The sequence below is a fragment of the Drosophila hydei genome, unplaced genomic scaffold, assembly GCF_003285905.1.
Source record: "Drosophila hydei strain 15085-1641.00,03,60 unplaced genomic scaffold, DhydRS2 tig00000001-arrow-pilon, whole genome shotgun sequence".
NCBI lineage: Eukaryota > Metazoa > Arthropoda > Insecta > Diptera > Drosophilidae > Drosophila > Drosophila hydei.
The window spans coordinates 1,376,988-1,394,037 of NW_022045643.1; the positions used below are offsets into that span (position 1 = coordinate 1,376,988).

At 39.3% G+C, this 17,050-nt stretch overlaps 1 protein-coding gene across 10 annotated transcripts in view; it reads right to left on the bottom strand.

Moving 5' to 3' along the window:
• Nucleotides 1–343: 343 nt before the first annotated feature.
• The window catches only part of LOC111603048 (hepatic leukemia factor), a 68,281-nt gene continuing 51,574 nt past the window's right edge, over nucleotides 344–17,050 (bottom strand). For 3 of the 10 annotated variants that reach the window (XM_023320496.2, XM_023320494.2, XM_023320501.2), the window contains 5 exons: nucleotides 4,191–4,232; nucleotides 2,425–2,579; nucleotides 1,380–1,605; nucleotides 546–787; nucleotides 344–479 (listed from right to left, as the gene is read on the bottom strand). In XM_023320496.2, coding sequence (XP_023176264.1) covers nucleotides 393–479; nucleotides 546–787; nucleotides 1,380–1,605; nucleotides 2,425–2,579; nucleotides 4,191–4,232 — 752 coding nt within the window. In that variant the 3' untranslated portion in view covers nucleotides 344–392. Of the gene's footprint in view, nucleotides 480–545; nucleotides 788–1,379; nucleotides 1,606–2,424; nucleotides 2,580–4,190; nucleotides 4,233–10,766; nucleotides 11,900–17,050 lie in introns of those variants that run through there. The other 7 variants (XM_023320499.2, XM_023320498.2, XM_023320502.2 and 4 more) reach the window with 5 other exon arrangements.

Sequence of the window (17,050 nt, forward strand, 5' to 3'; positions counted from 1 at the left end):
GCGCTACACTAAGAATTTAAGTTACAATTTGATGTTTTTTTTTAGTTATTTTTGCATTTAGTTTTACGTTAAGTTTAAAATAAATATCCGCTGTGTAGGTGTGTGTAGATGTGTGTGTGTGTGCTTACTTAATATAATATATATTTATATATATATATATAACTTGTTATATAGTAAGATATATACATGTTGATTCATGTATAAATTGTTTTTGCTTTCATTTTGTCTCTTCACTAAAAGTTATTTTAGCATAATTTTTGTTGTTTTTGTCAGTTATCGATAGACGATAGAGTTTAATAGTATTATTATTATTATTATTGTTTATAATGTAATTGTTGATGTGGTATTTCGTATCGCTCAAAGTCACATTTTTACATCTTTATTTATGTTCATTACACATCCTGGAATTTCGATAGACGCGCACGCAAGTCCATGTTCTCCTGTTTTAGCTGCTCGACCTCCTGATGTAACGTGGCATTCTAGAGGTTGGGGAGAGGCGAAAATAAATGAATGTTATCGATTTATCGATCAGTCGCTCTACTCACTTCCTTCTCCAAGTAGCGTGCACGCATCGCAATCTGATTCTCCTTCTGGCGACGCGCGTCTCTGGACCGTTTGGCCGCGATGTTGTTCTTTCGTCGTCGGGCCCAGTATTTGTCGTCCTTGAGCTCATCTGGAACAAATTGTTTGCGTGACTTTTTAATCATCGGCTGCGGTTTGAGCTCTTCGTCGGAGAATGCTCTGGTGCGCGGATCAAAGTCCCGCCCCGACGATGCGAATGAAAATGCTGGAATATCAAATACTAAATGTTAACAATGTTCTTCACAGACTGTTCGTGCTATACTCGTAATCAAATCAAATACAAACTGGACTCACTTTCAGATCGATAAACAGAACAGAAAATGGAAAATGGAAAATCAAAAATCGAAAATCGAATATGGAAAATCAAAATTCAAATGAGCACGAATCGAACTCAAACTCAAACTCAAACTCAAATTCAAACTCAAATTGAAAGATTTGCCTTGATTCTCGCACAAATTGGAATGAAATCAGCCTTTAACATTTAGCATTTGATAAGACATGAGCAAAAACATTTTCTATTTCATTTCTTATGTGGTTCATATGTTCTTAGATGCATAGCTTATTTATGTGTGGTATATATAGATATATGTGGTATATTTATCGTCAGTATATATCAAAATTATTTATGCTTATATATTAAATATATATTCGATAGTTAAAGAGGCGCAATGTCCATTCCATTTGTGTTTTTTCATTTTTCTTTTTTTTTTAAGTAACAAATTTAAAGTTAATTAAAATTATCATTCTCTCTCCCTCTCTCTTTCTCTTTGTGAGTGTGTGCCTCTTCATATACTCACTTGATTCGGCCGGCGATGGCGGATTTAGCGTGTCGGGACTAATGCAATCCGAGGGCGACGGCGATCGCTCGCGCTTTGTGGTTATGTTCCCCAGACCCAGGGACAGGCCAGCTGCATGGCTCAGGGAATCGGATCGATGGCCGAGGCCGCCCGCATGGCCCAAATGGGTGCCCGGCAGGCCGTCGGGTATATTGTTCTCCGACAAGAACTCGTCCAAGTCCGCATACTGCATACGAAAAAGAATTGTTTACAATTGAACTCTCTCAGCTGTCACACAGCAGCCGAAACAGCAGCAACAATAGTTTAACAGCACTTCACGAAATCTGTTTGGTTTTGTAGTGTTTAATTACCAATTACCAAGCATAATTACTTTGTGCACTATTCAATTACAGCAATAAAATGCAGCCTGAGATGCCGTAATTGCATTTGCCTCACGTAATTACTGTGAAAGTGATTTTAGCTATGCATAATTACTGAGTAATTACTTTTTTTGGCTTTAATTACTTAAGAAACTATGTTAAACAAGCCTAAGTTTTGCGAATATTATTTAATTTCAGAAAAAAGTATTCGTATTCTATTACTCAAATTAATAAAAGAATTACGTAAGTAATTAAGTTTTTAAATCAGTAATTAAGTAATTAAAAAGCCTTTACTGCCATCACTTTCAAAGGAAATAATTAAATTTCAAATTTCAAAATGCAATTGCATTGGTAATTGAAATGTAATTACATTTAGTGTATAATAAATACAGCATTTGTGTTGAGTAGTGTATTTTGTATTAGTCAATATTTGCTATGGGGGACATAAACTGTACAGTATTTAATAAATACCATAAATATATATACAAAATGATGAGAATGCAATTCTCGCACTACGTTAAGCACCAAGACTCGGGTTAATCTGTGTGTGCGTGTGTATGTATAGGCGTGTGTGTGAGTGTGTTTAACTGTTTCGCTTGCAATTTCGTGTGTGTTTTGGAGGTTGGTTGGGTTGGGGTGTAGTAAAACAGACGCAGCCACTACGCAGCGATGATAATGATACTAACTTGTGTTACCTTGAGGTCCGCATCGTAGGGCAAGGTTTTGTCCCACAGATTGGGGCCAAGAAATGCGGTTTGCGCCTCAACATTCCAAATGTCGCCCTCCTCTTTGTATTTGTCATCGGGGCAGATGATTTCTTTGCTATTCGATGTGGATTTGCCTGCAACAAGAAAGTCCATGTCAATTTACAGTGCACAAATCATAGAGTTAAGTTCTTGAAAGCTAACCAAGGACAAATTGCACATCATTATTACAAACTATTATTAATCATAGATAGACAACGACAACGACAACGGCAAATGGCAAATGGCAAATGGCACTGATAACGCTGGGTGCTTAGGTATTTTTGTTTTTCCACTAATTTGTAGAGTAGTTTTTTGTTGTTGCAACTGTCAAGTGCATATAGTGAATCGATAAGGGCCTGAGCACTACTTAGGCAGCTGTCAGGCTTTAAAGTGGGTCAACATGGCGTATACTAAATGCGCCTTACTATAAACTTTCAAGAAATATATAATATACATATATAAAACAGGGCAAATCTTTTGGCAAGAAAATAAAAAATCAATTTCCGCATTCGCCTCGTCTAACGGCAAACAAAACGCAGCGAAATACCCAAACAGCAAGGCGTTAGAGCGGGACAAACAAAGCAAACAACAGAGGAAGCAGCTGAAGCAGCGCAGACTTCGACGACAGCGCAGCCAGCGGCAGCTAAAAGCGAAAGTGAAATTTCAGCTTTCAACTGATTTTTATCGCCGCCTCACTCAACGGCGCACTCAAACAAAAAGCTTCGCTCAATTGACGCTGCGCAGGCGCAGCTGAGCGTGCTGTGGCTGTTGCTGCTGCTGCGCTGCTAGCTGCGCTGCTGCTGTCACTGTTAAACAGCGACGCGCTCTTTGATTTCTTGCACATTTTACAGCCAAACGAGTTTCAACCGAAGTCTGCGCCGACGCCGTCGGCACAAACCAGTTGCCGTGGTCGTCGTTTTTTTAAGGTTTTCGTTTTTTGGTTTCGCTTGCATTAGTTTCCGCTTTCTTATTCACTCTCACTTTCATTTGCGAAGTTTTAACTGTTTTTGTAACTGTTGCTTTTTAGGCGAATTACCAACTATTGCGAAATTTTATGCGACGACGACGTCTACGACGACCACATTTCTGGTCTGTGGCAGTGAAGTAATATTTTCTTTTCTTTTCTTTTCAGTGCTTTTCTTTACGTTTGCCGCTGGCAGCGAAGCGTAAGTGAAAAGTGCGCAAGTGTTTGTGTTGCATGTGAATTGTGAAGTAATAGCAACAAAAGCAAACACACACACGTTCACTCACTCACACTCACTCGAAATTAGGACTTGCAAATCTGCATGCGGGCTGGCAACATGACGTATTTGGCTTTTTAATTAGGCATTTGTATTTGATTTTATTTGTTGGTCTCTGCTGTTTGCTTTGCGTTGTTAGCTCTAGGATTTATGTTTGGGAAATTTTTGGTTTGCTGTTAGTTTTGCTTAACTGATGGCTTTTTTTAGCGAGAGAAAGGAAATCAACAAATGACAAATTAAGTTGGCTAAAAGGTTAAACATGTGGTGGGATGCATGTGAGAAAATAAATATTTATGGGTAAATGACATAACGCTAAGAACGTAAAGCAAGGCAAACAAGCAAAAATCTAATACATTCACAATTTTTGCAGATATTACAAATAAAATAAACAAAACAAAACATTTAACAACATTTGCGTGCTATAAACAAAAGAGAACAAAACGAAAAAGAACTGAAAAAAGTTACCGTTTGCTTTGCAAATAAAACCCAAAAATGGAGATTTCCTGCCTGTAAAAACAGAAAAAAAAATGAAAGATAGAAAGAAGTGCAAAATACATAATATACAGCTAGTGTGAAACGAAACGAAACAAAACAAAAACGAAACATAATAAAATATATGAAATAGAATTTTAAATATCAATAAGAGCAAAAATATATGAGTGAGATAATTTGAAGCATCTATCTGTCTGTCACTTTCACTGTTACAGAAGCAGGAGTAAGAGCAGAATGAAGAGCAAGGGAGACAGCGAAGGAGTCAGAGAATTTGGTGCCAGGCAAAACATGAAATGAATAAAACAACAGTTAAAGCTAGGCAGCCAATAACAGCGGCAATATATGCGTGTGATAACTTTGTGTATCTCGCTGTCACTTTCACTGCTGCAGCTGATAAAGCGTAGAAGGAGCTGCAAGGGCAAAGAGAGAAAGGGAGAAGGCAGTGCAGGAGCAGCAGAATTTGGCGCACGGTTTATTTTTAGCACAGCCAACGACTTCGGCTGAGCGTCGGCTTTGATCGGTCGGCTTTGGCATTGGCTCGGTTTCATTTACAGTTTCTCTTGCCAATTTAAGTGGGTCAACTGTGCGTCGCTGCTGCTGTTGTTATTGTTGTTGCCATTGTTGTTGTTTCTCTTTTTTTTTTGGGTATTTTTAGCGGCCCAGCAACAAAGCGCGCTATATTTTGTAGCCCTTTTTATGGGCATTTCTTGTTGTAGTTTCTCATTTGTAATTAAAATAATTTGCATAATTTTCGTGACTTTTTTGCATTTGGTTTCCGCTATGATTATTTTTTTTATTTATTTTTTTTCATTTTATTTTTTGGCTTTTTTGTATCACTTTCATTAGAAACGCGCACCCAGGCCTACGACAACAAAATTTATAGCGTTTTTTTTTTGTTTGAGGTGAAAATAAAGCTCACTTTTTTTTGGGCATAATTTGTTGGCCTTTTGTGTGCGTCGTTTTCTGTTATTATTATTACTATTAATATTATTTCTATAAATTGTTAGCCTCTGGCCTGGGCCTTTGTTGTGCTAATGGACAAGTTGGTCACAATTTTTAGTGGACTTTGATGTAGGTTTTTTGTTTTTTTATTATTATTTTAATGGCACATTAAACTTTCACTTTTGCTGTTTCCATTTAGTATGAAGCTGCGTTTTGTTATAGTTGTCGTTGTTGCTGTTAATATTTGCGTATTTTTAAGTGGAGCTGTGACAACCGGGAAGGTTTTATACCAATAAAAATTTTAAATATTTTAGCTAAGCGTCTGCAGAATAGACCATAAACGATTTTTGTATTTAAGAGACATCTACAGGTAGGTAATAAACTTAATTTAAGTTATTTGGATTTAAAGATATATATAAAATCAGTAAAAATTTCTGCCAAAACAAAGTCCTCTTCCAAAAAATTTCCTTGTTATAAATTTAACATTCAGTTTGCTGCGACTTCATATCGATCGCACATCCGTTTCGAGGCAATAAAAGCGACTGCCCTAACCCTCCTCCACCCATCAATGCTCGCTGAACTGCATTTTAAGCATGGTGCGCAATAAAATGAAAGTGAGAGTAAAATCTCCTGCAACCAGCAGCAGCAGCAACAACAGTGCAAACAAGTCAACTGAGCGGATGAACAGCAAAGATAAAAATAACAACAATAAAACAAAAACCCCCGAAAAACCCAACCAAATTGAATGAAAACCAGTTCTCACCAACAGCAACAGCAAAGAAAGCAAGAAAGAGTGCGAGCGAGAGAAAGACAATAACTGCGCGCCAGCAATATATGCGAAACGGCATTCTAAGCGCAAAAGTAGAACACAAGCGAGACAGCAAAGACCCCTGACATTGACATCCAAGTGAAGTAACATAGTGTGTATAGAAGCGTGTTTGGCAGTGATTGTTGACTGCGCAGCTAGATCAGCCGAAACGCTTGTAGAATATGATGTTTTTGGCTGAGCATTTTTTTTACAGCTAGTTTTGCAGCTAGCTCGTAAATGTTATGCAATGCAAGCGATTTTTTTTTGCCGTTTTGCTTTGAGTCCAGCTCAACAATTGAGGCAGCGTATTCGGCACGTATGTATTTTGCTGCCGCTGTCGCTCGCTCAGTCGCAGTCGCTGCTGCATGCACGCCCCTTTCACCTGTTTCGGCGGCGCTGTCGACGTCGACTTAGCTGTTGGCGCATGCGTTGCGTCGATGGCGCAATTGCGGTAATTTTTACTGCAATGCTGTTGTTGCTTTATTTCTTCTTTTTGCTTTCGTATATTACATGGCACTCGTTTATGGCTCCGTTGGCTCTTGTTTTGTTTCACTGCATTTTGCTGAAGTGCAGAAAGTGTAACACTTTCGATTGTTGTGTTGTCGCTAGTTGTTGTTGTTGTAACTGTGATTGTTGCTGTTGTCCGTGTTGTTGTTGTTGTGCATTGCATTCATTCCGCATTCGCGCTCATTTGCATAGCGCTGTTTTTTTATTTGCTGAAGCACTTTTTATGTTTAATTTGTGTTTTTTTTTGCTTGCTTTAATTTACCTTCTTTCATTTGTACGGTGTATCAAATTAATTATGTGTGGGAAAATGTGTTGGCCATTTTTTTATTTTTCATTTGATTTCCGGGTTTCGTTAGCATAAAAAGTCAAGCTTAGTCGGCCTAAGAGCTGGTTTGTCAATCTATGGTTAACTTTTTAATTGGTTTTGGCCAACATTTGTCTTTTTTTTTGCATAGATGAACTGTGAAATTTCCGTGGCTAAGTTAAGTCTAATTTTGTAACGGCTTTTCGATTAATCAACGCTTTCTTTTGCATTTATAAATGTCAAATTTCATTGTGTTTTTTAATGATTCCAAAAGATTCGACTATTTAAAAGTTAAGATATGGAGTTATCTTTTGTCATAATGAATTTATTCTCTCTCTCTCTGTCTTTTATTCACTTTTTCTCTATTTCTGTCTCTGCCTCTCTTCTTACCTCTGTCTTTACTTTGCTCTATGCGCTATGAAGTTTTTCTGATTTTTTGAGAATCACATAGAGTGGCATTGCCTGCAAGTGACTGTTCCTTAACTCTCTACCCACACTCAAACCCAAACCCCCGCTACATCTCCAATTTGTCTGCTCAACACTTAGTTCCTCTATTATAAATGCCAAATTAGTGTTGACAAACGCCAAAAGCGTGGCTAAAGCCTATTTTGCAATAGTTTAATTGGAAAACTGGAAAAACTGTAACAGCGAAAGTGAAAAAATAGCTAAAAAAAAAACACTTCACGCCACGCCACGCCCAACGACTTTGTAACATATTTTCAACTGAAAGAGAGAGAGAGATGCGTCTCTCTCTCACTCTCTCTCTCTCTCTCTGTCTGCCTCTGTCTCCATCTCTGTCTGTCTTTCCCCCACATTAGCCGCAATTCGCTGAAAGAAAGCCGTCGTGCAGTTAATTAGCTAAAATAAGGAAGCAGACAATAATGTTAATCATAGCTGTTCATATCGCGAGCGGGCTATAAAAACTACACATATGTGTGCTGGCATATAGAGATGCCATAAAAATATATAAAACAGACACCGAAACCCAAATAGCTAACAAAATTGGCTACAGGTATGCGGCGAAGGGGGCGTGGCAGCTGTAAATTAAAACGTAATCAAAAGAAACACAAGAAAAACAGCAAAAGCAACAGCAACAACAACAACAGAAATTCAATCAACGCGAGAGCCTTAAAAAAGTGCTTCTGGTCTTTTTGGCAATGGCAACGACGACGCCGCAGCAGGAGAAGGAGGAGAAGACGACGAAGAAGGCGAAGACAAAGTCGACGACAACAGGCGCGACGACGTGTGAAACAGTAGCAATTAAAATATTGCTCATACGCCGCGTGTGTCGCTCGCACTTTCACTGATATTTCTGCTTCTTCTTCTTCTTCTTCGTTGTCATCGTCGTCGTCGTCGTTTACTGCGCTCGTTTCTCACCTAAACACTAAACGTTGCACGTTTTTACAGTTGATCCGCTGACCGCACGATTGCGCAACAGCAGCAGTAGCAGCAGCAATTGTTGCCACTGCACGGCAGCAACAATTGCTGGCAACAGCAACAACAACAATTGGCAGCAATCAGTTGCCTGGCTGCAAGACGAGTAGCCCGTGTTTTGCCTTTTTGATTGAAGTAACTGTAATAAACGTCGCTAGTGTCGGTATCTGGGTGAGTGTGTGACAGCAGCGACAGCGCCGCCGACGTCGGCGTCGCTCTGCTCGGCCAATTTGCGAATTTGTCATGTCTGCTGGCACATGCGCAAAATGCATTTCAAATTGTTTTGTTGGATAAACGTTTCGTGGCCAACAGCACGCAAAGGAACCTGTTGACCAGCGCCAGCTCGAGCTCCATGCGATTGGGCCAACAGCAAAATAATGGCTCGATGAGTCAATTCGCTAACATGGCTGCGATAGCAGCTGGAAATTGTAGAAGAAGAAGCAGCCGATAGAACATTGAACGTGTTTCAGCCACAAACTTGTGCGAGTCAATAATTCATGGTGGGTTTAGGGTAACAAAGTTGGCCAAAAGCCCAGAATTGTACGATCATATATATATTATTATATTGTAAAGTTATTCAAAAGACAAAAGAAATACAATTACAATTTTTTTAAATTTTAGATCTATGAAAAAAATTCCATAATCATTTAAAAAAATTTAATAATGCTAAAATTTTGGAAAACTTTGAAAACAAAAGTGGAAAATTTTTCATAAATTACTGAAAACTATTTTTAAAAAACATGAAAAATATTTTAAAAATTTTGAAACATTTTTTATTCTTTAGTCAAAATACTAAAATTTAAAGAAACATATTTTTAAAAATTAAAAAAATGTTTTTGAAGCCAACTTGGGTAGAAAACTCATATTCAAGCTTCAAGAAAGCAAAATGTTTAAAACGTTTACTATAATATTTATTAAGTTGTATCCAAAGACTGGCTTAAAAATTTCTAATAATTAAAATGATTTAAAATACGCGAGCGAAAAAAACTTTCGAAACATTTTGTACATTTTTGGTATGGATAAAATTATGCTGTGATGTTTGATGTTTCCCAAAAGGCAGAAGCGCAGCAAACGGCATACAAAAAAACGAAGAAGAAGAAGATAAAACTAAAAACGAAAAAAATTAAATAAAATGCCAAGAAAAAATATCAAAAAACGAAGACGAAAGAAAGAAATGAATTTAAAAACTGCCGAAAAAAAGTGAAAGTTCATTTTTGTGATGTTGCTTAGCCGGCGTCGCTGCTGACGCTGACAGCGACGTCGACTTCGCTTCGCCTTCGCCTTTGCCTTTGTCGTCGACTCAATGAAAGTAAAAACGCATTTTGGGGCAGTCGAAAAAAAAATGAAACAACGAGAGTTAAGTAAATGTTGCTGGACATTTATTAATTATGCGACAATGTTGCTGAGCGCGGCAGAGGTCAGGGGAGTTGCCCCTTTGTTGCGAGTGGGCTTGGGCAGCAGAAGCCGGACTTCTATCTTGGCCATAAAGCGGCGATAACAAAAGGCCGCAGCTGCCGATCGACTGGACTTTTGTTGAAACCAAATGAAAACAAAAGTTGACTTTTTAGACAGATATACAGAGACAGTTATATATATACAGATATATACTTGTATATGAAACGAAAGTTGTCTGTTGTTGCGGCGCAACATGTTGCGGCCCTTGCGGGGGTTAAAAACTGAAAGCAAAAGTGATTGTGGAGCTCAAGTGTCTTTGTGTGTGTGTGTGGAGAGTGTCAAAAGGTGTAGTTGAAAGTTGAGACGCTTGACTCGGAGCTCGCCGCCCCAGTGGCAAATACGGAAATGGCGGGAAAATGGGAAAATGTCAGCGCACCGCAATGAACCCATAGAGCAGCCTCAAGGGAAGCCCCCATCAGACAATCGATTTAAGCTGACTTTGACACCCAATCAGGGTCATTAGCGGGCGATAATTAGTCGAGCATGCAATCAAATGTGGCCAGAACAGGAAGAGACCAAAAACAAGGTTAAAACTGAATTGATGCGGCAATAACTAGAAGAAACCAGAAGCAGCTGCTCTATCAAGTAGGCAACATGTTTCTGGCTGCTAGCTAGACACATGTTGCCAAGTAAAGCTTTAAGCAATATGCTTAGCAACATGTTGCTCAACTGAGTCCACTTTTCACAATCTAAGACAGACTCTCTTGAAATGCTTCAGCAACATGTAGCTAAGCATGTCTAAAGATTATGTAATACTTAGAAGTTTCTAAAAACGAAGCTTATGTAGAAATGTTGCTAAGCTGAAAGTTCAGCCCGAGCATATGTTGCTAAAATTTTAAGCTGAGTTAAAGTTTCACCTTGTAGCTTATCAATGCCTCTGCAACATATTCCTCCTGCAACATGTTGCTTTGCAGCAGCAACTAGTGCAATGCAGTCAAATATTGTTTGATAAAAATATTTTCCCATGTTGCTAACACATGATTAGAATAAACTTACACCGTTCGGCAACATGTGCCTAAGCAGAAATACTGCAGTCACAGAACAAGTTGCTGTCGTGCTCAAATGTTTATAAACAAAATAAATGTTGCTCGAATCATACCATTCAAATAGTTAGCATGTTGCTTCCACAGCTGTTGCACCTGAAATTGTGTCCAGCGATTGTTGTCGTCGCCATTGTTGTTGTTGTTGTTGCTGGCGTTGTTGTTGTTATTGTTGTTGTTGCTGGTGCTGTTGTTGTTGTTGTTGCTGCCACTGATGACGCCCACCAAGCTGTTAACCAAACTATTCTCATGCGCTTGTTGCTGCTGCGCCACGGCGGAGGCAGTGTTCACAGTGGGCGTGGCTGTTGCAAGATTTGCATTTGGTGTTGCTGGATTGTTGTTGTTGTTGTTGGAGGTGTGGTTATTGATGATTATATTGAGATTGTTGTGGTTGAGTATAGTATTATTATTGTTGTTGTTGGTGTTGTTGCTAGCAACATGTTGCAGATTGCTGCTGAGATTGTTGGCAGCAACAGCAACAACAGCAGCCGCTGCATTCACATTGACATGCGCCAAATGTTGCAAATGATGTTGCAACAGCTGTGTGGGCGGTGGCAAGGCACCGTTGGCAACATTGTTCGTGTTGCCAGCGTTGTTGTTGTTGTTGCTGCCGCTGTTGCTGAGATTGTTGAGCAGCTGCTGATGTTGCATGCTGTTGCGCAGCAAATTGTTGCCAGCCTGGCTGTTGCCATTGTTGTTGTTGCAGGATACAGTGTTGCCAGTGAGATTCGCATTGTTGTTGTTAGTGTTGCCAGCCAGCAAGTGGGGCAGATTGTGCACCACCTGCAGCGGCAAGCTGCTCAGCGGTGGCAATGTTGTTGCCTGCGACATGTTGCCCAACATTTGTTGCTGTTGCTGCTGCTGTTGTTGCTGTTGCTGTTGTTGTTGCTGCAGCAATTGCAGCTGATTTTGCTGATGTTGCAGCGCATTGTGTGTTTGCTGCTGTTGTTGTTGCTGCTGTTGATGTTGCTGTTGCTGTTGTTGTTGCTGTTGCAGCGCCAAAGCTGGCGGCGGCATTTGATAGTCCATTCTCATTGTTGCCAGCGTAACGTTAGAAATATATTTTCTTTTTTTTTTTGCTATTGTCTATTGCTATGTTGCTATTGTTTATGTTTTATAAGTTAAATGCGATCTGCAACATTGTGGCTGGCAATGCTGCTATTGCTGCTTCTGCGCTCTGTTTGTTGAGAATTTTATTTGGAAATAAAGTTTTGAGCGCACACGCTTCAACAAAAAAAAATATTTTTATTTATAAATAATTAAAACAAACAATATTAAAGCTTTTAATCGTATGCGCGTTTTCTCTGTCACTGTCGCAGTCGCTAACGTTCTAACTGCGACAGCAAGCGCAGCTTTGCGAGAGCTTACAGAATTTCTGAGCGCGTCACGCTAAAAATACAACAGCAAAAACTTTTCTCAATTCGCTTTTGTGCATGCTCAATTGTAGACGCTTCTGCCGCTGCGCTGCGCTGCCTTTGCCTACGCTATTGCTATTGCTATTGCTGTTGTTTTTGTTGCTTTGTGCTCTGCCTTTTTTTTCTTCTATTATTGTTATGTGTGTGCGCGCTTTGTTGCTGTTGTTGTCAACTATTTCGCGTACTTATTGGCGCTGCGACTGGGCTTGGGCTTTGGCTGCCGTTTAAAGGGGTTCTCGCAGTCGTCGCCACTGTCGCCGTCGCAGTCGCCGTTTGTATGAGAAAAGTTTGACCTTGAATGAGTAGCGCAAAAAAATAACAACAAATGTTGCTATGCGCTTTTTGCTACGTTATTTTGTGGGTTGTGTGGATTGTGGTGCAGGTTTTATTTTCCAATAAATATTATTTCGAATGTTTTGTTTATAACTTTTTGGTTGCTTATTTGTTTATTATTATTACTTTCTTAAAATATTTTATTGCACTTTGTATCACGATGTAGCTAGCTTAATATATTTCAAAATATATAAATATATTTATTTTTGCTTTAGCTGCAAAGTTCATTAGATATTTATTTTTATTTATTTTAATGAACACTGCACTACAAGGCATAGTTTTCCATTTTTCACTGCATTTCCTTGTGCATTTTTCTTTACTTATATTTTTTATACATATTTATACATTATGATTATATCCAATCCTTTAGCCGTTGCTGTTGCCGTTGCCGTTGCCGAAAAAACGAAAGTTCACAAGTTCGCACGAATTCGAAAGCAGTCGCAGAGACGCAGACGTTGACACGCGCGTCGCCGTCGTCTTCGAGGAAGGGGAAGAGTAGGGGCTCTTTTTTGGGAACTATTAAGACTCGCTTTTTTACTGTCTGCTTGTCTGCCTGCTGCGCTATGGTTTGTGGAGCCGTGAACCGAACCGGTGCCGCCGGACTGCAAACGTTGAGTGAACGCGCGCGCTGTGCGCCTCTTGCAACGCAGCTCAGATCGGCTCCAAAAAACAAAAACAAAACGAAAAACAGCCCCACGCAGCAAGCGCCAAAGCCAAATGTTAACGGCGACTGCGCAGCCGACGTCGAAGCCAAACTTGAAACCGAAAGCAAATATAAGCGACAGTCTCAGCCACAGCGACGTCTGCTGCTCTCACTCATTCACTCTCTCTCACTCTCTCGCTCTCGACTTCTCTCTATCTCTCTCGCTTGGGCGCACGCTCGCTCTCGCTGACTATTTTACATTTCAGCGTATTTTGCGCATTCCACTGTTTACTTTCTTTCGCGCAGCCTGCGCTAAAGTTCGTAAAAAGCTGTCGCTACGCTTCGCATGAGCTGCGCTGTCGCCATCGACTGCATGCGGAAGCGATGCTTGTTTTACATTTTTCACACACACAGACGGCGACAGCGAAACGTCAGCGTCAGCAGCGCTGTTCGCCGCATTTAATTTGAGTGACTTAAAAGCTTTTTCGCCTGCAAACGCTTTGAGTGCGCTTTCGACGAGCGCCTCTCATACCTCTGCCACACACACGACCATTTAATACAACAATGTGATAACAATAACCAGCTTACCCATGACAATAAACACTCAACTCTACAAAATGCAGTAAACGGCGAACGAGCTTAAGCTAAATGCAGTCCTCAGTCACGTTTGGGACCCAATCGCTACATTCAACACAAAGCCATGCCACAATTTGATGCTTACCTGCAATGAGAGCAATAAAAAATTGTTTCAAATTAATAAATATGAAAAGTTGACAATAACAAAATGTTGGGCAACTGTACATAGGGGTAATTTTACACACATTCAGGCACCCACTCAAAGGCCACCCACGGCGGCAGTCGCTCCCATAGCCATTTACAGCACCCGCAGCCCATTTCCCCATTTTCTGACATTGGCATTGACAGTGGGTAGCCCCCTCCCCCCACCACCCATGGCGCATTTCCCATTTCGCAGTCGCATTCGAATTCGTCTCAGCTGCAGTTCAGCAGCGCTGCCTCTGCCCACACAGCAGCAGTAACTACAACAACAACAACAACAACTGTCTGTCTTTAAAAGGTCGTTTTTGTTTGTAATTTTCGCTGAAATACAGAAAAGCTGAATGAGTTGTTCCGACTGGATGCATATGTCATAAGTTGCTCTCAAACTGTGCCAAGAAGTGACTCTTTAAATGTAGTCTTGTCGCTTGTGAATCTCAAACTGCGAGGCTATTTTTAGGGACTGCTCTGAATATGATGTCAGTGACTGTCAAGCTGTTTTTAGTTGAGAAGCTTCAAAATTGTGCGAATTTAGAACTGTAAATCTAAGCTGTAATGCTTAAACTGTAACTCTAAAGCATCGCTACACAAGTTCTTGTTCATAGTAACTCACAAACTGTAATGCTCCTTCGAAAATGGCATCCGAGTAATGGGAAGCAAACTGAAAAACTGAAATCGAAATCGAAACCGAAATCGAAATCGAATCCGAAACCAAAAACCGTATCATAACAGATCGTATTTTAATATCGTCTCGTATTGTTTGGCGCTGGCAGCGCTGCTTACCGAGTTCCTCTTCTGCTTACGTTTTATATCGTATTCGAGCAATGAGAGACAGTTCGAGGGACGTTCGGAAGCGACGGGTAGTCAAAGAAGGCAAATGCGACACTAAAATGCTGCTTAGAGGGTGAGCCACGAGGGTGCAAGCGCTGCTTGTGGCGTGGGCAGCTCGAATGTAAAAAATTTCATGATTTTTATGGGAAATGCAACTAAATTATGGCTATTGACTTGCCCGAGGAGAGAGAGGGGGAAAGAGGAGAGAGAAAGAGCGTTAAAAGTGTGACGCATATCTGTGTCTATATTATATATATATAGTATATAGAATGCACTCTAGTCAAAACAAATATATATATACTATAGATCTCTATTTGAGCAAGAGACGTTTTCTCAGCAGCTTCAACGAAATAGTTCCAAGAAATTCTAATCTCATCTTTAGATAGACTTATATAGATATTTAATAATACTTATATTTATACTAATTATAAGCATTCTAATACTAAAATTATTACTTATACTATTTAATCTATATAGTTGGCTATTATTTTTCAGAAATCTGAATCTAATAATTATCAAAATTTTAATATTTTCCAAATTTTTTAATTTGTTTTTAAATTTAAAAATTTTTTAAATCAACATTAAGAATTTATATATAACATAAGAATTTATATTAAAAATTTTTTAAACTGAAATTTTGGAAATTTTAGAGAAGCGAGTTTCGAAAATTACTGAAATTTTTAAATACGATTTTGAAAATATTTCAGACAGCAGTTTGAAAGTCTTCGAATACCACCAAAATTTCGAAACATTTTCCTTCTGTTTGAAAAAGTTTCGAATTTTTATTGTTAACAAAAAACAGAAGTATTGAAATATTTCCCTAGGTACTTTCCAGGGTATTTGTGAAACGTTTCGCTGCCTTTGGCATAGCAAAGATATTCAATAAACATTTCATAATCATAATTTTCCATAATTTATTTCCATTTAATCAGCTTTTGCATAGGAAAAGCGCATTGGAGGCCATTTTCCATTTTCGTTTTTAGTTCAGAATCTAATCAAAGCGAATGGATTTTGGCCAAAAAGAGCAGAGAAAAAAGGCTCAAAGGTTGACCTCGCTGCAGAATGGAAATGGAAAATGGAGCCGCGCTTTTTGCTCAAAGAAAAGCGCGCGATGTGTGTTTGAATGATGGAAAACATTTGATGCCATTTGTCAATTGAATTGCAGCTGCCTCAGCCCCTGCCCCTGCCTCTGCACCTCTCGTTGCTGTGGCTAATCAGCTGATGCGCTGCAGTGGCAGCTCATCATTTGACCCCATTTGGCGGCTAACATTAGACTCGAAGTCCGCCATTGCGAATACCTGCGTTAATTTCCACTTGATTTATTGTAAATCGTAAATTTCACAACTTGTCAAACAATTTTCCAGCACAAGCGGCAAGTGTGAAATGATAATTTGCATGCGAGACGTGTGTGAAAGGAGTGTGACAGAGGGGGAGAGAGAGAGGGAGATAGCGCGAGAGAAATAAGGGCTCAGCCAGATAGGGGAGATAGAGCAGGCCTATTAGAAAGATAGCAGGAAAAGAGAGAGAGAGATAGGCAGATACAGACAGAGATTGCACAGTAATGAAGATCGCCTCCACCAGAAAATACCCTGTATATGCATGCAGAAACTTGTTTGAACAGATTGAAAGGGAGATAGAGAATGATGGATAGGTAGACAGACTTGTAGAGACAGATATAAAGACAGAGAGAGAGAGAGAGAGAGAGAGAGAGAGTGAGATATAGGAGGAAGATATAGGAGAGCACAAGACAAAGAGAAAGAGAAAAAGAGAAAAGAAAAGAGAGAGAGAGGGGGGAGGAAGAGAGAGGGTAAACAGAGCTTACTGCTTACATATATATAGTACTGATAGAGAGAGGTAGAGAAAGTGAGGCAGATTTCTATTTATATAAAACATTTTCTGAGTTATAGATGCATTGATCTAATTAGTTTAACAAATAACTAAGTGAGAGATAGAACTACAGAATCACGAATGTAACATAGATAGTTAATATATTGCATAGATAGTTAATATATTTTCTAGACTGAAAGATTAGCCTGTAACCAGCTACTACTAGGCTACAGCATGTGCTGATTACGAAAATACATATGAGTATATATATATACATAAATATATATTAGCATATAAATATTCCAGAATTTTTATATATATTTTTTTTCCAGTTTCATTTGTTTTTTTTTTTTAATTTTCGCCTAATATGCCTCACTGCAAAACGTTTCATATTACATATTACAGGGTATGGCGAGTACTTGCCGTAGGTCGTAACTTATCAAATGATAAGTCAAATATCACAACAACAGCAACAACAGCAGCAACAACAACGAAACAGCGTAAAAAACGCGCTGTAAAA